This window comes from Octodon degus, unplaced genomic scaffold (genome assembly GCF_000260255.1).
Source record: "Octodon degus isolate 3935 unplaced genomic scaffold, OctDeg1.0 scaffold00116, whole genome shotgun sequence".
NCBI lineage: Eukaryota > Metazoa > Chordata > Mammalia > Rodentia > Octodontidae > Octodon > Octodon degus.
Genome location: NW_004524692.1, coordinates 6,627,273 through 6,649,514, shown reverse-complemented (window position 1 = coordinate 6,649,514; position 22,242 = coordinate 6,627,273). Strand labels below are relative to the sequence as shown.

The 22,242-nt window shown below is 53.2% G+C and overlaps 1 protein-coding gene across 1 annotated transcript in view; it reads left to right on the top strand.

Moving 5' to 3' along the window:
• Nucleotides 1–599: 599 nt before the first annotated feature.
• Nucleotides 600–22,242, top strand: part of Vangl2 (VANGL planar cell polarity protein 2) — a 29,849-nt gene continuing 8,206 nt past the window's right edge. The window contains exons 1-6 of the mRNA XM_004639924.2: nt 600–842; nt 15,819–16,080; nt 16,208–16,328; nt 18,619–19,226; nt 19,942–20,078; nt 20,569–20,704. Coding sequence (XP_004639981.1) covers nt 16,010–16,080; nt 16,208–16,328; nt 18,619–19,226; nt 19,942–20,078; nt 20,569–20,704 — 1,073 coding nt within the window. The 5' untranslated portion in view covers nt 600–842; nt 15,819–16,009. The remainder of the gene's footprint in view (nt 843–15,818; nt 16,081–16,207; nt 16,329–18,618; nt 19,227–19,941; nt 20,079–20,568; nt 20,705–22,242) is intronic.

Sequence of the window (22,242 nt, the reverse complement as noted above, 5' to 3'; positions counted from 1 at the left end):
GTGTGTGTATGTGTGTGTGGTGTCAGGGAAATCCCCGTGTGGATGGGAAGAGTGGTGAATGTCTTGCCACTAATTAAAATCAGGGATAACCCTCTGCTCTCGCAGCTCGGGGGGTGGGGGGGAAGAAATCAATCTTCCCACGTCTCAGATTCCATTGGATTTCGTGCAACCGGGTTTGAGGCCCCAAAGACAAGAAATACGGCTAATGCCGGGGATCTGGGGTGTCGGTCTGCAACAGGGCTGAGGGGATACAGGAAGTCCGCCACAAGGCGGGTTGCGGGCTGGGCCCAGGTCGGGAATCGAGGAGCTCCCTCCCCATCCCTCCTGCAGATCAGGGTCGGGGTCGGGACCCCGCAGAACCATCCTGCACCCGAAGGGAAGGGCAGGGGCGCGGCGACTCCGGGAAGAGCACGGCCGCAGACAATGGACGCGCGGCGGGAGGGGAGGCGGCGGCGGGAACAGCCGGGAGGCGGCGCCCCGAGCGCGCGCTCCCCGCCCCCTGCACCCCCTCCCGTCCTTTCCCCCGCCCCCTCCCCCTCCGTCGCCGGCTCGCGATCCGATTCCTGATCCCTGATTCCTTGATCCTTGGTCCCGCCATGGGAGCCTGAGCACCCTCCATCCTCTCCCCCCCCGCCCCCGCCCCCGGGGCCTACAGGGGGACGAGGCGAGCGGCTTGGGACGGAGCAGGGGGTGAGGAGACTCGGGAGCCCCCCTCGGAACCCCCAGTCGCCAGCACTGCCGGTCCAAGCCCAGAGTTCCGAGAGACCCGGAGCGCTGCGGATACAAAGGCGCCGGGCCGAACCGAGCTCCTGCCGTGTCCATCCGGCGGTTTGCAGCGGCGGGTGAGTGCCGGGCTGTGGGGGCGCGGGCAAAGTTTGAAAAAAAAAAAAAAAAAAAGAAAGAAAGAAAGAAAAGAAAAAGAAAAAGAAAAAGAAAAAGAGACAGAGACAAAAAGGAACGAAAGGAAAAACCAGAAGCCAAAAACGAAGATAATCATGAGAGGGGCCAAGAGGTGCCCGGCCCAGGAGCGAGCGGGGAGGCTTATGGGGGAAGGGGGGCTCGGTGCAACCCCCTTCCGGTCCTCTTGCCCACCGCGGCGCAGAGTGTCCCCCAACTTTGGGGAGGGGAAGGGGTGCGTGGGGAGGGGGCGGAGCCCAGGCCTGGAGAGCCGGGGACTTTCCTTGGCCTGGGGCTCCAGTGGGGGCCTTAATGATCTTCGGGGAGCCTGTTGAAGCCGGAGATTAAGCTTCTGTTGCAGCTTGCGAGGAGAGCCAGTGCAAGGACCGAGTCTGGAGGTACTGGAAGCCAAGGGTGTTTAGGGGTGCATGCACACATCGTGAGTGTGGGGAGAAAAGAGGACAGGTATACGTTCAGGATGCAGACCTGAGCCTGGGGAACCAGCTGGGGACTGTAGAGGGGTGAGCATGCTGCCGGAGGATGAGGCTGGTGGCAGGAGACTCGGACACTAGAGCAGGGGGTGAGGGGGCTGCGGCTGGCAACCCCCTCTGCACTCCTATTTACTCATCATGTTTACCTGAGGGCTCTGCGTTAGTGAGTTCTGAAGGGCTACTGGAGGATCAGTGTGCATGATTCTTTGTTTTTGTGTATGTGCACGCCTTGACGCGCTGCGTGTTCCTGCAGGTGGGCCGGGGTCTGCATGTGTAGGTGTGTTTCAGTGCTTGCGTGTGTGTGTGTGTGCATCCAGGGAGCAGCAGACCACGCATCTGCCGGGTGTTTGGATATGTATGTATTTGTGTGTATGCACAGGGGAAGGGGTGTGTGTATTTCTGTGTGTGCTGGAAGAGGGGCTGATGGGAAAGAGGTGGATGGATACTAAGAAAGGTGGGTATGTAAGAATGAACGCAGTATGTGTGAATAGGTATGTGTGCACCTGTGTACTGGGAATGGGTGGGAGTATATGTGTTCTCTGCCGTGAGCTCTATGTTGAAGAGTATCTGTGTGTGTACCTGCCTCAGCTGGGGGGGGGGGGGGGGAGGGTGTTGCAGTGTGTGTGTTGGGGGTACCTCTTGTCTCTGCAGGCAGATTTTCCTGGCCGGAAGCCCACAGGGAAGGGTGTCTGCAGAATTCTGAGGCTTTTTGGATGGCCCTGCCTAGGCTCAAGGGTAGTGCCTGGAGTATGGGAGACAGATGGGAGGGAGGGGTGTTTTGGGTGGTGCCTGCTTTGGAAGATGGGTATTTTGGTGGTTTGTAGACCTACAGGAATGGGGGTGGGGAGGTAGGGAGCCAGGGATGGGAATAAGAGGAGCTGGGAGAGGCCACGTAGTTGGCTTCCTTGCCTCAGTGCAGACCTGTCAGGTCATGGTTTTCTTGGAAGGCTGTTGTAACTGGCTGTTTCGGAGTCCTCCAGTTCTGCCCAGCCTCTGGGATCCCCAGATTCCTGGAGAGTCTGGGTTTTGGTGTTGGGTGAGGGAGAGGCAGCAGTAGCACTGGAGGGATAAGACTGGGTAGGAAGAGCGTGGGTCCTCTGTGCATGGTGTTGAGATGTTGGCATGGAGGTGTTTCTTCAGGAGTTTTATGAGCATTTCGGTGTGGTGTGTCACACAATTTCTGTCTTCCTTGGTGTGAAGCTCGATGAGGGTGGAGATATGTGAGAGCTTTTGAGAGGGCATATGTTGGTGTGGCCGCAAGGGGTCTGTGTTCATCGGTTAGACCGTGTGGTAGGCAATCAGTATGGATGTCTGTCTCCATCGTGGCTGCCACCTCTCTTTCTCTTGTCCTTTCTCTTTTGGGGTGAAGGGAAGGAGGGCCTGGCATCTCCTTCAGGTCACAAGGCTTATTCCTCTATTACATGCTCTCAGCCATTTCTCTGTTGCTGGTTAGGTTGAGACGTGAAGTTTTAAGAGCTGAGGCTGTGATTGTACATGCCCATTAGGGTCTCTGGGCAATGGAATTGGAATGTTACAGTTTCCAATGGGCAAGAGCAATTGGAATGTTCCCTGTTCAGTCCTGGAGGCTCCCTACCCTTCCTGAGGCTCAGGAGTAAGAGTAGTGAGGGTTAGATAGTGTTAGGACTAGGGATAGGAGCTGAGTGGGAAAATACAGGATTTTCTTCCTTAAAAGTGCTTGATTTGTCAGCCAGGACATCTGTTGGATGGTTAGTGTTTTCAGGGCACTTGTGGCTAGGGTGACGTGGTCCAGCTTTCTAGGGTACCGTGCTGGCTCTGTGTACACTCGCCACGTGCGTATCATCCCGGTGGGCTCACTTTTCCAAGGCAGAAGAACTGTGGTCAGACAATAGGAAGTGCCATTTCGGAAAATACTTCCAGACTGGGACCCACTGCCACACTGGCCCCTCCTCCCCCATTGTTTGCTCCAGCTTTTTATTTCCTGTAATTCTTTGGGGCAGGCCTCTCTCCCGTATCTCATTCTGTGTCATCTAATTCTCCTATATCTGAGGACAGAATCTTCTCTCCCTCACCCTACAGCAAGACAGATTCTACCTGCTCCTCCCGAGGCGGGAGTCCAGGGCTCCCCCAGCTTCCTCTGAGGGTTAGGTTCTCAAGTCTTATTTGCTCGCTCATTCTTTAACGGAGGCCAAAGAGAGAGTCAGAGTAGGTTGGAATTAATACTTAAATACCTTGGGCGAGTTAGTAAACCCTATTCCTGAGCCTCGTAGGTGTCTTAAGGCACTATCCTCCGAACTCAGACTGAACCCATCTGTAAAGAATCCCAGTTTCCCCTGGTCTCCTTCCTCGGTTTCAGCTGGCTCTTAAATTCTGGCTTGACCACTGCCTAATGCTATGACCTCAGACAAAATATGTAACTTTCTGAGGCCTCACCTGTTAAAGGAGTTAACCATAGGCTCCACCTCTTAGGATCATGAGGAGTCAGTGAAATAATCTGGGGGGCCGGGGAGTGAAGTAATCTGGACAGGGCACTGTGTAGTGCTCATCCAAAGCATCAGCAAAGGTTAGCTGAAGTGGTTTGAATTCTGCTCGATGGCCACTGTAAGGGAGAGAGGTCTGGGTAGTGGGATGAGAGCTGGGCTTTGGCTCTCTCCCCCTCTGTAGACTGTACTGGCCCTAATTCGGGGTTCCAGGCACTGTGCAGAGCACAGGGGATGGAGGGGCAGATAAGGCAGGTGTCCACCAGAGACATGTCCATGACCATGTCGATTTCCTGTATCCCTGTGAGTGCTGTATGGAGGTGTGTTCTAGAGCCCACTGGAGCTTGGAGGAACCGTGCTTGGCCCTGGGGTGGGACATTAGGGAAAGTTCCTCGAGGAGATATGACTTTAGCTGAATTTAAAAAAAAAATGGGCAGGCGAGATAGCTCAGTGGTCTAAAGTACGTGCTAAGGCAAGCTTAGGCAAAAGTGCAGGGCCGGGGGCTGCAGAGATGGCTCAGTGGAATAAGTGCTTCCCTGGTAAGTGCAAGGGCCTGAGTTCAATCCTTGGTTCCTAAAAAAAAAAAAAAAAAAAAGCACAGGGACTGTTGTTTGATCCCCAGTACCACATGCTGCACCAGCCCCACCCCCAGGGTTGAGCTCACCACAAAAACAAACAAAAACCCCCCCAAAAAACATGAAATTCACATGACATGAAGTTAACCATTTTAAAATGCATAATTCAGTGGCGTTTAATACATTCACAGTGTTGTAGAATCATCAGTTCTGTTTAGTTTCAAAACATTCTCACTATCCCAGAAAGAATCCTGTATCCACTGGCCCCCCCCCCCCCCCCCGGCTTTTGCTCCCAGTTGCTCCTGCCTTAGTCCCAGGCAACTGTCAGTCCACATTCTGTGTATGTGGAATTACCTATTCTGGATACTTCCTATACATGAAGTCCTGTGTTGTGTGTTCTTTTGTGTTTGGCTTCCTTACTTAGTGTACTGTTTTCAGGGTCCATCTGCAGGATAGCAGGTATCAGTACCTCGTTCTTTTTAATGGCTGAGTAATATTCCACTGTGCATATATCTTAGCTGGATTTTATTTATTCATTTATTTTTTGTGGTACCAGGGATTGAATTTAGGACCTTGAGCTTGGTAGGCAAGCACTTAAGCCACCAAGCTATTTCCCTGGCCCTATTAGCTGGATTTTAAAGGATAGCCCAAGAGGAAAGGAGGAGACTGAAGAGGGCGCTGCTCATAGAGTCTGGGCATGAGCAAGAGGGAACATGGGGTGGTTGTTGTTGTTGTTATTATTATTATTATTTATTTTGAGACAGAGTCTTGCTGTGTAGTTCACACTGGTCTTGGTCTCACTAGGTAGCCCAGGCTGGCCTCACTGACAGCGATCCTCCTGCCTCAACCTACCAGGTGCTGGGATTATAGGTATGCCTCACTATGCCTGGCTGGTGCTGCAGGAGTTTGAAGTGTGATTTGGTTTGGCTGGCCTCAGTTTCCCTAGTTATAAAACACAGTTAGTAATCTCTTTCCTTCCTTCCCAGTCCTGCAGGGTTGGTGGAGAGGTATTCGGGGAGTGGAGAGGCTGGGATAGTAGTCCTCATCTCAGGATCTTTTTCTTTGCTAATGTATTCTTTCCTTTCCCAGCAGCTCCCTCCTGTACACCCCTTCCCTTCCCTCTGAGTGAGCTCGCCTTCCTGCTTCCCTTGGCGACAGCGTGTCCTCTCTGGGTTGATCTGAGCTCTCTCTTCTTACCCTGTCCAGGTGGGTAGAGTGCTGTGCATGGTGAGGTTGTGCCAGCCTCGGTGAGGGAAGGGGCTGGGAGCAAATCCCTCTCCCACTGTCCCTGCGTTTCCTTTCCTTACCCTGTCGCTTGGTGTTCAGCCTTGGGCAACCGTCTGTCGCCACCTCTGCTGGGACCTGGACAGAAGACTGTCCCTTCTCCCTGAGAGCCAGGAAGGATCACTGTGGCGGCCTCTTCCATGCTGCTTGTCACAGAGCAAGAGGCAGAGGCCTCTATGGGCAGGGTGGGGGCTTTGGAAATGAGGTGTTCCCCTGCCTGCCTGGTGCCCCTGGCGAGGTTGGTAATTACAGGAGGAGAAGGCCTGGTGTGAGCAGAGCTGCGACTATCCTGGTGATCAGGGTGGGGCAGGGAGAGGGGAGAGTGGGAAGAGGCTGGGTGCTGGGGTGGGTGGAGGCCTGGCCCACCCCCTGCCCCATGCCACATAGCCTAGAGTGGAGCAGGAGGGAAGGGAGTGGAGGCAGGCTGGACGATCCAGGAGCCTCCCGGGGCAAGAAGTACAAAAAAAAAAACAAAACAAAACAGTGCAAGGAAGAGGGATTTGTCTGCTCTCTCAGCTCTTGGAAGAGGTCTAAGTTAAGGAGAAGCCAGTTGCGTACCCACCAGTGATGCAGTCTTTTTCTGGGTGGGGTCTTACCTCCCACTGTGAGGTTATGGGAACGGGAAGTGGGGAGGACTGACTGTTCGATCCCTGAAGCAGCAAGAGGTAAGAGCTCATATTTTGTTGAGCATCTAGTATGTGCCAGATGCTGACAGTGTGCATACGTAATTATGTTGAAGACTCTCATCCCAATTTGAAGAGGTTTAGGGGAAGTAAGCCCCTCATCAGAGATTATGTATCTAAGGCAATCTGGCTTTTGTGTTCTTCCTAAAGTGCTGTCTTTACTTTTCCTTGCTGTCATCCAGATTAGGTTCAGTTACTCATGACCTTTAATCCTGAACTTGAATAATTCTCCAACCCCTGAAAGGCAGTCATGTGTCCAGATGTCAGGTGAGGAGAAGGAGAGTCTGCCTCTGAGGCCTCCTGGAGGCTGCAACTTGCGCAGAAGCCTTTTCTGGGGCTGCCTCTTCCTCTGAGTGGGCTGCCATCTTGCTAGGGCTGTGGGAAGGGAGTGACTGTAGGCTCCACTCTTGCAGCCCAGGGGGCTTGTTCCTGTGAGTGGCCCTCGCCTGCACCCCCAGGCCTTCAGCCCCTCATTCTCACTAGTGTATGGCTCCTCCCTCCTGGCAAGCAGACAGAAGGTGCTGGGGTGGGGGGCTGGGGTGGGGGGCTCTGGCTTTTCAGGGGAGGAGGGTTTTGGGCAGGAACAGGTGCTGAACTGGGGGGTGTGAACGCAGTAACTTAAAAAACAACCGAGTGTGAACAGAAACACATATTTTGTCACCTGCTTCACTCCAGGAATGGAGTGGCAGATCTTAGGGCTGGGGGAGTTGAGAATGCTCAGAAGGAGCGCAGAGGTGGGAGGGGGCGGCTGTCAGAATGGTTTGGCACATGGACCTTCGAGCTGGCTCAGTTTTCCTAAATAAGAATGGCTGATTGGTCAGACCTCAGGCCCTGGGCTGAGGTGGGAGGAGAAAGTTCTATGGGGAAACCCAGGCCTGCCACCCTCACCCACCTGTCTCACACCCTGAGGCTCACTCTGCTGCTGGCCCCGTACAGTCCAGCCTTGGTGACAGTGTCCCATATGTTCGTCAGTACTCCTTTCTCGAGCCTTAGCTCTTCCCATCATGTGCCAGCTTAAGGATGGCCAACTTCTCCCTCCGGAGTAGCTGCTTCCACCTTTCTGTGCTTTGAGGCAAGGCTGGGTGAAGAGGGAGAGTTGGAGCTTCCCAGGATGGCGGCCTGTGAAGAGAAGAGAGGGAGGCATTTTGTGGGAAATGTACCGGAAGTTGGCCTCCGGGCTGGGGCCAACGCAGCTTACCCACTTCCTGTTGTCCACTTTCTCTCTGTCCTTGGGACACCCCGAGGCACCTGTTTTCCTACTTGGTTCATCCACAGCTCACCTGGTGGGTAAGGAGGTGCTGATCCTCTGCCCCAGCCCAGGAGGAAGCGGCTCAAAGCCCTGTGGGTGGGCATTGTTGGTGAAAATTAAATACAGCACTCTAGTACCTAGAAATCCCATTCACCCTCCTGCCACCTCACTGTCCTGTCCTTCCTCTGGCCTCACCTGGGGCAGATGCCAAAGGAATTACTCACCTTTTCTCTTGCTCCCACTCCTGTTTCCTTTGAGGCTGACTAGGAATGGGTCTGGGAGGAGTGGGATGCTGTGGGGTACATGTGTGCATGCATGCGCATGTGCAGGTGTGCTGCCGTGGGGGCGGGGACTTCTGAGAGCTAGGGTGGGGGTAGGGGTGCCAGACAGACAGCAGAGCAGGTCTCTACAGAACCTGCCTAGCCAGGGTGGGTGGAGCTGGGTGGGGCAGGCAGGAGCCATTCCAGTTCCAGAGGGGGAAACATCAGCGTAGGTGTGTGCACTTGTGTGTGTGTGTGTGTGTGTGTGTTTGTGTTTCAGTGTGTTTGTGGATTTGGGGCATACTCAGGCTCACATTTTGTCCTAGAGTGAGGGAAACCGAGGAACTCGCTGGAGCTTCTTTCCACTAGTGTGGAGCCAGGGTATGCTGGCATGAGGCTCAGGTACCCTCCCTTGCTCCCACACTGTGGTCCTGTGGTGAGAAGCTGCTCTGGAAGGCCAAATGGCTGGGTGACCCGGTGAGCCCTCCCCCTGCTACTCACTTGTGAGTAGAAGGATCCTGCCCCCACCCCGGGGCTGTGAGGATGGTGAGCTCATGTCTGGGCTGCCCTGGGAGAGTGCCTCCTTACCAGTGGGGGTGGGGCACCTGGTGCCAGCACTGGGCTCCCTAGTGCTGTCCGAGTTTTCTAACCCTTAGTCCACTGAGATACAGCTGTTCTCCCTGGCCTCATGGACAGCAGTCACCTCAGGACCTTGGGGCCAGGAGTGAGGGTGGGTAAATTCTCCATGCTACTTTTGGTTCAGGGCTCGAGAACCAAAGCCCGCACTCTCTACCTTCCTTGTTTTTATAGTAGAAAACCCCAGCATGGGCCTGTTGGGATGGTGGCTTCTGTACTCCAGAGGCTGAGGAGGATCAGTGATGGACATCAAGGTTCCTAGGCAGGAGAAATGGGAGGCTGGGTGCAGCCTTTTGGTTAGGGCTCTTGGCTTAGGGTTGCCACATCTTCGATCCCTGTCACTGGTGAGACATGGGGATATAGGGTGGGAATTGGCGAATCCTCCCCTTTTCATTGCCTTCTTTTTTTTTTTTAAAAATTAATTAATTAATTTATTATTATTATTTTTTACATTTATTTATTGTGTGTGTGTGTGTATGTGTGGCCAGCTCAGCCCACCTGGGAGCAGGGCTGACTGGCATGTGGTGCTGGGGGATCGAACCGCGGTCCCTGTGCTTTGCCAAGCTTGTTCCAAGTAGGTGCTTTAGACCACTGAGCCATCATCTCTCCAGCCCCATTCATTGCCTTCTTATAGTGGTGGTTATTTAAAGAACTAAAGTCCAGAAGGAGATGTGTGGAAGAAGCTGAGATCCCACTCTGAGAGAAGCCCACCTCAGAGTCACCTGTTAGGTTTTCCTCCCTGTAGCAGGGGCTGCTCTGAAGTAGCACCTAGGCACCAGCTGCTTGCCTTCTTGGACCCCACTGTTTATCTGTCAAACTTGGAGTTGAACCTGAGAGGTAAGGAGACATGAGTGGGTCAGTCCACTGTCTCCTGGAGGGGAAGAGACAGGGGAATGAGGGGAATGACATGGTGGAGGCTTTCCTCTCCTCTACGGAAGGAAGCCATGTTGTACCTGCATCTCCTTGACCGCTGCTGACAAGGATGTCTAGATTGAGCTTATCTGTGAAGTTCAGGGAATAGTATACAGTAAAGAAGAGAGACAAGCAAGGCCTCTGCTGCCCTTTGTCTCTGTGACTTACTGCTCTGCCCTATTGGAGGGAGCTTTGTGACTTCATGGGGTGCTCTGTGTCTGGGCTGATATCTAGCTCTTTGGACACTGAACTGGGATATTGAATGTCTGGCATTTTCTGCCTCATCTTTCCCCTAAAGGTGGACACCCAGCACTTTGAGTGGAAGACATGTTAATATGTTTGGGTTGAGGCTGTGCTTAGTAAACATTAGGGGGCCACAGGGCGGGGGTGTCCACATGGGCCTGCCCATCTCTCAGCTTGAGTGGAGGAGTTTTGGGCATGTGCTTAAGTCCCAGACACTGTCATAGGAATCGCCTTAAATGGGCAAGAGCCCACAGGCTCCTCTTTAAGGGGAGTCTGAAGAGCTAATCCAGCCCATTCCCTGGGTCCCTGACTAAGGACAGGAAAGGGGACTGCCCATGATCCGCTCCTGCCAGAGGAGAACTTTCTCTTTTTTTTGAGACAGGTTCTCACTACGCAGCTTAGGGTGGCTTTGAGCTCATTTTGTAGCCCCAGCTAGCCTGGAACTAACAGTGATCCTCCTGCCTCCGCCTCCGGAGTGCTGGGATTACAAGCATACACCACCACACCCAGTAAGAGAGGAGAACTTCTGGCTTCTTGTACTGTTTCCTGTCTTCTTCCCCTCTTTGGCTCAAGTCTTTGCTAACATCAGACTTAGGTGCTAGTGCACTGCCACCTGGTGCTTCCATTCCTGTACCCTACAGAGATGCAGAACAACTGTGCCTGTTTCAGGTACACTTTTGAGCTCTGTCCCTTCCCTACCCTGCCTTCCCTTCACTTGCTGCATCACCCTGGCTCCTGCAGTGCTTTCTCCTGGCCTGTCCTTGTGCTCTGCCTCTGCCTCATTTCCCACCCTGAGCTGGGATTGGGCAGCTGGGTGCACCAGGGCTTGGAAGTGGGAAGGCGGTAGTGACCAAAGCCACTGGGGCCTGCGAGTCTGTCCCCAGCATGCACTGCACATGGGTTACATGCTTCTGGGTCCCCTTGAGCTTCTCCTGTGAGTAGAGTAGTGGGGAAGGGTCAGTCTGTCTCAGTCTGTGTTTTGGCCATCCTCAACCCCAACATACATACACATACCCCGGGGCCGAACTCCCTCAGCTCTTGCTGGGCTTTGAATATATTTTTTCCAGAGGGCTCCAATTGTTTCCTGAAGAAACCTGATCTGGAGCACAGACAAAAGCTGGGGCTGCAGGAAGAGAAACCCCATTCTCTTCCCCTCTGTCCTTACCCCCCCATAACCTCCCTCTCGCTTTGGATTCTGGGTATGGGTTCCAGGGCCTGGCTGCTATCACCTAGGCAACCGGGGGCTTTGGTTACCATGGTGATCAATGTGGGAGAAGCTGGGCAGCGGGGACAAAAGCCCCCACATTCCCCCCAGCCCTCCCCTCAATCCCCTTGGGATGATACTGAGACACATTCCATTAATTTTATTTCTGAAAGGCCTTTGGAGGGGAAAAGGGTCTCCTTTTTGTGCCGGTCTCTCTTCCCTCTCTCTCCCTTCACTGGCCTCCTTTTAACCCCAGATAATCCACGGCTGGTTTGACCAGGGCCCTGAGTGCCTGTGTTGTGTCTTGGGAGTAAGGGGTGAGGTGAGAAGCTGTGGATGTGTTCCCTTTTCACAGCCTCCCACACCCTCAGCCCAGTGCCGCTCAGCCTGTGCCAAGCCTGGGCTTCTCTCTCCACTTCGTCACCCCTCTGACATTTCCACTTGTTGAGCTCATCCAGTGTTCCCCTCCCCCGCTCTTCCCTGGAACACAGCCCACCCGGGAGACCCTCCAATCCTCCGAGTCCCCGGGCGGGGGCTTCTGCCTTCTCTCTGCGTCCCTCCCTTCTCTTGGCCTCTCCAGCGCTTGGATTAGTTTCCTAGGGTACTCGAAAGGACAACAGTCAAAGATCTCAGAAATCAGGGTCACTTGGGGGGCCCTGTGTTTGGTAGGGGATGGAGGAGCATGTTTCAGTGTGTTTTGGGAACCTTGACGTGGGTGGGCAGGTCAGGGATGCAGGTTTGTGTTGGGTCTTTAATAAGCAGGGAGGGAGGAAGGTAATTTCTCCAGGCTGAGCAGCACAGAACAAAGAGTTGGAGGTGACTGGTACCTTCATCTGGCCTGACATTTATCTGTGGGATTGGCTTACTTCTCAGTGTGTTTAAAGCTGTGGTTCTGAATAGGATGCACACGCGCATGCGTGTATGTGCATGCAAGCGTGTGTGTGTGTGTGTGTGTGTGTGTGTATTCTTTATTTAGTCATACAAATAGCAAGATTTATTTATATCACCTCTTTCTCTAGTCTCAGAGGAAGTGTCTGGGGACTAGAGTGTGAGAGAACTCCTGGAGCAAGAGCTTATTAATTGCTTAACTGATTACTAGCTGCAAAGTTTATGAAAGTACTTCTCTCACCCCCGGGATTCTTACAGCAACCTCATTGAGTGGGTGGCTACATTACCTTCTCTGTTTCACCAGTGAGCCTACCCTACTACCCACAAGCACTGAGGAGTTAAGTCGCTCGCCCGGCGTCACACAGCTAGTTGGTGGGAGAGGTAGAGTGAGACTTCAGATCTTTCCATGTAGATCTGCTTTTGCTGCTGCTCTGGCATTGAGATGTGGGCACTGCAGGTGATGGTGAGGCGATGGAGGGCGTGGGTCCAGTGTCCCCACACTCTGTGGAGCTCCTTTCCCCTTCTCCGTCACCATCCCTCTCACTCTGGAATATACTTCAGTGTTTAAGAGGAGTGCCAGGGAGAACAGGCTGGAACCACATCAAAACTGATGCAGGTGAGACGTCTGAACCACACAGAGGAGTCACCAGCGGCGTGGGCTGGGGGGAGAGCGGCGCAGGGACAGATGGGGCATGAAAGTGGGTCCTGTTGGCAGCAAATTGCTGAGAGGCTCTGAGTTGCATTGAGGTTTTATGCCCCTGTCCCCCAAGCATGGCCCTGTCACACACTTGACAAACATCACTGACCCATGGATTGCCCCCAGATAACTGTGAGGGAGATAAATGAATGGATTTCATATCCATGTATCGCTCTATGTTGCCTTGAGAGTCACACAGGCATATTCATTTAATAGGTGGATGCCCACAGGAAGGGACATGGATGTAGATATGTCCCAATCATGCCGCTTATTCCCAAGGTCCTGATGGGTTAGGGAGCTGGAGAAAAGGTAGCTCTCCCAAACAGTTCAGCTTTGCTCCCTGCGAAAGTGGCCTCTCAGCAGTTGACCAGGCTGACTGTGTTTCTCCTTGAAATGCTCCTGCGCTCCAGGCTCCCCTGAGGTCCCATTCTTCTGGTCTGTTGCTCATCTGCTCTTACCTTCTCCACCCTTCAGTCTGCTTTTTCTCTGGATGCAGGTGCATTTTGGAATTCTTGGGCCCTTTCCTGAGGTGATCTTGTTTTCTTTTTATTTTTTTGAGACAGGGTCTCTCTCTGTAATCTAGGCTGGCCTTGAACTCACTATGTAGCCCAGGCTAGCCTCGAACTCACAGTCCCTGCCTCAGCCTCCTGACAGCTGGGATTAAGGGTGTGCACTACCATGCCCAGTATTCCGAGGGGAACCTCAGAGCTCTTCCCATTGTCCTTCAGATAGTGGGCGATTGAACCCAGGGCCTTCACACCAAGCCACCACATCCTTTTTGGAGACAAGGTTTTGATCGGTTGCCTAGGTGGAACTTGACCTTTCAGTCCTCCTGCCTCAGCCTCCTAGAGTGCTGGGATTGCGGGCCTGTGCTGGCACTCCCGGCTCAGTTCGCGTTCTTCTGAGTCCAGCTTCTCCCAAGCCCACTGCCCATTGCCTCTAAGCCAAGCACTTCACAGTGGGAAACAGAACTCACCACCTTCCTCCCCAAATGTGCTTCCCTGTTTTTCCTGACCTTGCTTAGGGCGTGGTCATCTCTTTTACCCAAGCCAGGGTCTCAAAGGCTGCCTCCACCTTAGCCAGTCTTTGGTTTTTTCCTTAGGTCTCGGTGATTCTGCCACCAGCCTTTTCTTCAGCATGACCATTTTTCATCTCTCCTGTGGATCTGCCCCAACCAAGCAATCACCTCAGCTCCCTGCTGTCTTCCCCTTTCCCTGTGCTCCAATCTGGATCATTATGCTAAAGTAAATTTCCTATTGGGATGGAATAAAACTTGGCTGTCCTCTTGGCCTCTAGCTACCTCCTGTCCACAGCTCTGGTCCCCCAGCCTCTCTCGCTCTTGCAGTGACAGCTCTTCCCTGCTTTTGGTCTTCCTGCCTGTGATTTCTCAACTCTGCAGGCTTTTCCTTCCTCCTGTGGGCCTGTTCTCAGGTATCATTTGTGCAAGGAGACTTCCCAGAACACTCAGTTTCTTTTATTTTTAAAATTTTTATGCTTAGGAGTATGTTTGCAGTACATAATAATTGCATTCATTGTGGGGAATTGGTCCATGTATGTAACATGTCTTAATCCTTTATGTGCTTATTTCCTCTCTCCTCTCTCCCCCAGAGCATGGCGTTTAAAGTAGCTCCATGAAGTTGTCTCTCCTGGTTTCCTGTCCTGTTTCTTCTTTCACACTCATGGTCATTCTTGTTTATCTGTTCACTTGTTCTGCGCGCATCTCCTCCCTGGACTGTATGCAGAGGCTCTGTTACAGGACTGTGTTCCCGGTGCCTAGCGAAGTGTGAGTTCACAGAAGGTGCTTAAAACAGGCTTGGAGAGTCTGAATGAAGACAGGAAGAAAGTGTGTGCGGTGCATGGTAGAGACTATTAGCAGGGTTAGGGGAATGGAGACAGTTCTGTGTGTCAGATGCTCCTGTGGGGTGGGCTGGGCCCTGAAGTCATTGTGGACTTGGGAGGGGAGAGGGTGCCCATCCCTGTGGAGTTAGGAGGGGACGTGTAGGGGAAAGAGGGTTCTCCTCAGTCCAAAAGGAGCCAGATGAACCTGTACCTCACCTATTCCAGGACTGTAGGCTTTTGGGAAAGGGTTCTGCTTATCCTTTACTTCTCCCTTCCCCATGTTGCCAGCACCCCACTTCCCAGTATGTGTGTACACCTCTATACACCCCGTAAACATAAAGAAAGCCTGGAGGAGTGCAGCCAGCCAGCCCAGCTGGTGACCGTGGGTGTGTTTGTAGTAGATATTGGGAGATGGTTCCATAGAAGCAGCCATAGGCAGCTCTGACTCTGGGCACACTCGCAATTAGGAGTGTGGGTGGTGGAGAGGGCTGGAGTAGCCTCTAGCCAGCAGCCAGCTGCTTTCTGTTTTCTTTTTCTTTTTTTTGGTAGAACTGGGGATTGAACTCAGGCCCCTGCACTTGCCAGGGAAGCGCTTATTCCACTGAGCCATCTCCCCGACCCTTGCTGTGTGTTTTCTGAGGTCTCCACTGCTTCAGACTCAGCCTGGCCAGAACCAGCCATCACTGAGTGTCACTCTGTCTGGCTGAAAACAGGAAACCACTGCCCTGGTTTTCCCTAGCACAGGGTCCAGGATGGGGCGTGCTGAGCAGTTGTGTTCATTAGCTTTCCTGTTGCTGGTACAAAATACCTGACATCTGTAATTTAAAGGAGGAGAGGCTTATTTTGGCTCATGGATTCTGAGGGTTCAGTCCATGGCTGATCAGCTCTGAGGCAGAAATGGCACAGTGGAAGGTTTGACGGCTGAAAGCTGCTGGAAGCAGAGAGAAGGGGGAGCTGGGTGCAAGAGCACACTCTTCCAAGTCATGCCCTTCGAGCCCTCCATCCTGAGCCCACCTCCTAAGGGCACGTTCCCCTGTGAACTCGGCAGTGGATGTTAATCCACAGATGAATATAGTGCATGATTTGACCACCAACAAAAGCCTCTACCTCCAAATGTGAGACTCTTGGTGGCCGCTTTTTTATTAGTATATGTTTTCAGAAGATAATAAGTACATTCATCTTGCGGAATTGGTACGTATACATAACTCATCTTAATCATTTTTACTTTCCTTTCCCCTTAGGGAAACTTTTAGATCTAAATGATAGCATTGGCCTTCCGGGCCTGGGAGCTGTTGCTGGAGTCTGCCACCATCCCTGAGTCCTGAATGCAGTAGGGCTGGGGGCTCTTTCTAGCTTGAGGGCAGGTGGAACCATAGAAGAGGCATCCACAGGAGTGGTGTGGCCCATCCAAGCCTTCTGTGGCTGCCATGGGGGTGGTCTTCCTCTGCCTTGACCCACTGGAAACTATAGCTTTCTGTAGCCTGCTGTTTCCTCTCCTCAGGAGCGTCGCTTGATTTTTCTCTGAGACAAGCCCACTCGTCCAGCAAAATAGAGTCCCTCAGGGTGACAGTTGACTTCCTAAAGGTGCCTCTTGGCCTGAAGAAGCCGGTGCTGAGGGAGGTGGCTGTGGGGCCCCCCAAGCGGCCCCAGCCTGCGGCCCTGGAGCGTTACAAGGCGCGGCGTTCAGACGCCATGGACACCGAGTCCCAGTACTCGGGCTATTCCTACAAGTCGGGCCACTCCCGCAGCTCCCGCAAGCACAGGTGTGTATGTGTGTGTGGAGACACGGGTGGTGGAGGGAGGGTGTTGCTGAGGTGGCAGGGGTAAGGTTGGTGAAAAAACCCTAGCCCTCCTCTGACTGTGTGCTGTTGCTCTGGCTTCTTGCTGCAGGGACCGCCGGGACCGACACCGCTCTAAGAGCCGCGATGGGAGCCGTGGAGACAAGTCAGTGACAATCCAGGCTCCAGGAGAGCCCCTGCTAGACAATGAGTCCACGCGGGGGGATGAGCGGGTGAGCATCGGCGGGATTGCAGGGGCATTTCCAGAGCGCCCTTCAGAGGAGTGGGCAGCAGTGGAGAAGGTCAGAGAGGGGAAGGGCTTGTACACCTGGGCTCCTTGGATGGAGGTCATGTCAGAGAGGCTGTCTGATTATACTTTTTAGCTTAGCCTCCCAAGGTAGGGCTTTGTTGTGGAAGTTAGAGGATTTCAGTGGAGTTCCTTTGGGAGGCAGCAGCCTCTCCTTATCTCCAGAGGCTGAGTGGCTTGGGATCCAGAGTAGTTGGGTGAGGCCCGGGGGTGTGGACAACTTGGGCAGTCTCCTTCTGCCTTCAGGGGTGGCCCTCTGGTGTCAACGTGTGGAACATCATCACCAGAGGCCTAGGGAAAGGACGTGTGAAGAATAGAAGAGGAGAACTGGGGGTGTGAGGTATTGCGATGTGTGGGTGGAGGGAGTACCCTGGAAGAGAGTTCTTCCAGAGAGGGCTTTTGTCCAAACCTGCAGGGTTTCTCTGGTAGGGAGGACAATGGGCAGAACACAGTCTTTGCATATGGCAGGCCCAAGATTTGAGATGACAGTGTGGTGGTCTCAGTCTCACTCCTTCTTGCTTTCTTCTTTCGAGCATCTTAGGGGGTTGGAGACTCTCCTCTCATTCTTCCTCAGGAGCAGTACCCATGACTGCCACTGTGAATTCCCGGGTAGTGAGGAAATTGTTCTTTCCTTTTCCTAGTCCCTTTCCCTGTGACCTGGCCATATGGGTTCTTGAAGTGACCCTGAGATCCTGTCAGCTCACCTCTTGTTGGGGTGGAATTCCTGAGGCCTTGACCTTGAGGGGGGTCTGGAAGTCATATGCTGATGGGGAGACTGAGTTCCTCAATTTGAAAGTGGCCAGCATGTCTATTTTCTACACTCAGATTGGACTCTTCTCTCATCCTTGGAGAGGAGACTCCTCAAGCCCTCTCCTGCCAGGCTGTGGCCTACCTTCCCACCCCACTCTCCTAGTCCCATCATCCTTGTCCCCTGGAGGTTAGGACAGGACTTCATTTGTTCAGGCTGCCTAGGGAGGGCGGGTGTGGGCTGAGTGGCTGTGGGATTCCTCTGTGGATGTCACCAGCCACCACAGAGAAACAGCTCGAGCAGTCCCCATTCTGAAGGGCACCCGGGCAGCTCAGCATGTCCACCTCTTACCTCCAGGTGGCCCCTGGGCTGTGGGCATTCAGATGGTCAGGGAGCGCTGGCTTCATAGAGATCCACCATGATCTCGAGTCTGCACTGTATCCCCTGGGCCCTGCTCTGTACACTGCCCTCTCCCCTGCTGGTGTCCTTTTCTCTGTGCTACTTTTGTCAGGTCACTCCCTCAATCAGAAATCAGGGCGTTCTCCCCATGCCTGGAGCGCAGCTGCTTACTGCTTGGGCCTTGCTCTCAGCCTTGTTGTCCTGGTCAGGCTGCGCTCTGTTCTGGCTCCTGCTCCTGCTCCCAAACCCCTCCATCCCCAGCTGTCACCATGCCCTGGAGCCTCGGTTTGCACATCCTCACCTCGGTTGCTTCCCTTCTAGCTTTTGCTGAAATCAGAGAATGTTGCAGAAGCTGGAAGGAACTTAAGACAGTACTTCTAGAACTTTAAGGTTTAATGAAATGTGGGGTGGGCCTGCAGTCTGCACGTCCACCCAGCGCCCAGGTGCTGTCCACACTGTGGCTCACAGAACACATTTCGAGTGGCCAGCCCTTAGAGATCGTTTAATTCAAAGATTCTCCATCTTGGATGAAATTAGAATTGTCTGGGGAGGTATTTTTAAAAAAGATTGACAAGCAGATCTTGCTCTGCTGTAATTGGTATCCTTTCCAACTCCCTAGGTGACTCTAATGTGCGCAGCTGGGGTTGGGAGCCCCTAATTCCGCCAAGCTTGTTCATGTCACCTCCCTCCTGGGGTCAGCTCCGTTCCCTTTGTTGCCTGGAAGCCTGTCTGTTTTGCTTGGCAAGTCTGCCCCAGGATTCCTGTCGCTGCCTGAGTGGCTCCCTCGGCACTTGTCCTGTGCCCTCTGTCCCAAGGGTCTGTGCTGGCTGTGCAGGCAGTGTCTTCCTCACTCAGTGCTCAGTGACCAGGGGACAGCTCCTTCTCAAGGGCTGCGGCTTGGGCTGGGACATGCAGTGGAGCTCAGTAAATATTTTGACGGTTGCGTAGTTGATCACTCTTTTCAGTCTGCCTTCTACTTTCCAATCCCTTCCTCTGACTTCTCGCTGCCCCTCTCTCCCCCTCCCCTTTTCCTCTCCTGTCCCTCATTGTGGACCCCTCCTACCTACAGGATGACAACTGGGGGGAAACAACGACGGTTGTCACGGGCACCTCAGAGCACAGCATCTCCCACGATGACCTCACGCGCATTGCCAAGGACATGGAGGACAGTGTCCCGCTGGACTGCTCTCGCCACCTGGGTGTGGCGGCAGGGGCCACTCTGGCGCTGCTGTCTTTCCTCACCCCACTGGCTTTCCTGCTGCTGCCCCCGCTGCTGTGGCGGGATGAGCTGGAGCCGTGCGGGACAGCCTGCGAGGGCCTCTTCATCTCCGTGGCCTTCAAGCTGCTCATCCTGCTGCTGGGCAGCTGGGCTTTGTTCTTCCGCCGGCCCAAGGCCTCGCTGCCCCGTGTCTTCGTGCTGCGGGCCCTGCTCATGGTGCTCGTGTTCCTCCTTGTCGTCTCCTACTGGCTCTTCTACGGCGTTCGCATCCTGGATGCCCGTGAGCGCAGCTACCAGGGCGTTGTGCAGTTTGCAGTGTCGCTGGTGGATGCACTGCTCTTTGTGCATTACCTGGCCGTGGTCCTGCTGGAGCTACGCCAACTCCAGCCACAGTTCACACTCAAGGTTGTGCGCTCCACGGATGGGGCCAGCCGCTTCTACAATGTGGGCCATCTCAGGTACAGTTCCTGGGAGCAGGAGGGCTGTGTGCCCCGGTGCAGTAGGGAAGGGTGGGGTGGGGGCTGGCAGGAGTTCAGTGCTCTGCCCAGAGAAGGTTTTCAACAACATTTGCTGCTTAATGGGGAGGTCATTTGCAGTGTTGTGGGGCAAGATGCTGTTGGGAGTGAACAAGTGTTTAGAGATCAGGAATCTTAGAGGAGGAAGAACCAACGGAGAGAGAGGTATGGGGCATGTACAGGGGCTGTTCTGCCCCTTTCTTGGAAGCATAGCTTTTAGTGAGCAGTCAGTGAATGGTCACTGAGCTGAGCTGACCAGGACAGGGGTTCCCTAGAGCAAGAGTTACTAGAGGAGGTGGGAGGGTGTCAACTCCTACTGTGCTTGTGGACAGGATCCCCCTCCCTGGCCCCTGGGCATTCAGAGCATACTGACACCTATTTGGTCTTGTCACAAATCTTGGGAGGATGAGGGGACCCTTGACTGGGTCCCACCACCCTCCTTCTCTGGGCTTCAGCATGGCAGGGAAAAATAGCAGGCCCAACTCCAGGGTAGGTTGGGAGCCTGGTAAGTAGACATCAGGCTTGAGCCAGGCTTCCTGGAAGCAGCTTGCCCCTGTCATGTGCCCTCTCCTGCCCTGCTGACCTGCCCTGATGTGTTCCTTTCCCTGCATCCCTTGTCTGTCCCTTCTCCCTCCCCCTCCTGCCATCTCCCCCACAGCATCCAGCGCGTGGCAGTGTGGATCCTGGAGAAGTATTACCATGACTTCCCTGTCTACAACCCTGCCCTCCTCAACCTGCCCAAGTCCGTGCTGGCCAAGAAAGTGTCTGGCTTCAAGGTGTACTCTCTTGGAGAGGGTGAGCGGCCCTGCGCCTCCGCCCCTCCCAGCCTCTTCCCGAGCAGGATCCAAGCGCCTTCATTTCTCTTTCTCTCTCCTCCTTCTTCCCTTGCTGTTCCTTTCTCCAGCCCATGTCCCAGCCCCCTCTGTTCTGTCATTTCCCTTGACTCCAGGTGGCTGGTCTTAGATGCTGATTCTGCTCGCTGTCCCTTTAAGCAATGGCGTGTCCCTGATCTGGCTCCTCTGTGTCTGTTCACCAGCCCTGGTCTGAGCCCTTGGGCTCTCTGAGCTGAGCACCTCCTGCACCTGGGAGGGACATGTGCAGGATCCTTGCCCTCCAGGGCCTTCCTGGTTGCTTTCCTGCAGCCTCTCCCAGAGGTGACCAGGAGGGCTGGAATGGGAGGTGTTGCCGGGTGGTGGGATAGTTTCCTTCTGGGCATGTCAGACTCTGTCTGCAGAGCTCCAGGCCACACCCTGATGTGACCATCCCCTCTATTTTGACCCTGCAGAAAACAGCACTAACAACTCCACGGGCCAGTCTCGGGCTGTGATTGCAGCAGCTGCCCGGCGGCGGGACAACAGCCACAACGAGTACTACTATGAAGAAGCTGAGCACGAGCGCAGGGTGCGCAAGCGCAGGGCCAGGTATGCCCCCAAGGGAAAGAGGGGAATCAGAGGTGTGAGGGTGGTGTCGCATATGGGCTGAGCTGGGACTGGAAGCCCAAGGAACTGCTGGGACTGCTGGAGTTGAAAGAGCGCTGATGGTATAGGGAGGTATGTATTCATTTGCAGCGCCCATGTAACATTGCCAAGAACTCCAGGGGCAGCAGAGCACTGCACACTTAGCATGTCGCATTCCTTGGGTCAGATTCAGGCTGGCTGAGCTGTCTGGTTAGGCTTCACAGAGCAGAAGTGGGGTAGCTCCCACCCAAGGCATGGCCCTGGTCCTCACTCACCACCATTGCGCAGAATCGCTTCCTTGTCACGCTGCCCTGCATGCAGCTTCCAGAGAGACTTTTTTCCAGCCGGAGCAGTCTCTTTCTGACCTCTGCCACCAGTCAGAGAAGACTGTGCTTTTAAGGAGCCCATGCGCAAGTTGGCAGTCGTGGCAGTGCGTGCCTGTAATTGCAAGTCTTGAGGGTTGAGGCAGGAGGATCACAGAGAATTTGAGATCAGCTTGGGTTACATAGTGAGTTCAAAGCCAACCTGAACTACAGAATGAAACCTGGTCTCAAGGAAAAACCAAACCAAACCAGCAACAGAAAGAGCTTGTGTGATTAGATTAGTTCCAACAGGAAAGTTTTCTTATTTTAAGATCAATGAATGGGCTGGGGAGATGGCTCAGCATAGTAAACGCTTTCCTGGCAAACACAAGGGGCTGAGTTCAATCCCCGGTTCTGGAAAAAAAAAAAAAAAAAAAGACAAGCTCTTTGGGGCTGGGGAGATGGCTCAGTGGAATAAACGCTTCCCTGGCAAGCTCAGGGCCTGAGTTCAATCCCTGGTTCCACCAAAAAAAAAAAAAAAAAAAAAAAAAAAGGATCAATTAATGTGGCACATCTATGAACTGTGTTGAAATTACTGAAACACAAGGGAATAGGGATCTGGTGAGGTGAGGTTCTTGAATTCTGCTGACTACAGTAGGCTTAGGACTTGTAAAGGGACGTGGGCCTCACTGGGAACAGCAGGGACTGAGGCCAGATTAGGCCTTTTATTGGGGGATTTTGAAGTCTAGATTGGCAGTTGGGGCTTTTCTTGTCTGCCAAAAACTGAAGTTCTTGCTTTTGTACTTTGTATATTCTTTTCTTTTCTTTCTTTCTTTTTTTTTTTTTTCTCCTGCGGTACCAGGGATTGAACTCAGGACCCTACACTTGCCAGGCAAGCACTTATTCTGCTGAGTTATCTTCCCAGGTCCCTTTGGTATATTCTTTTTTTTTTTTTTTCTCTTTTTGTTTGGGTATTTATTTATTTTTTCTTTTTTTCCCCATAATTTTATTGATGAACAAATAGCGATGAGACAGTTTCAAACCAAATTGGTAGGACAGTTTCAATAATTAACACAATGCATACATTCTTTCTAGTGGTTATTTGCTGTACAAGATGCGGACATGATATCCTATTTACAAACTCTATTAGAACAAATCCCTCTATTCATTAAGAGAATGTAACTATATATCTATCCTAAC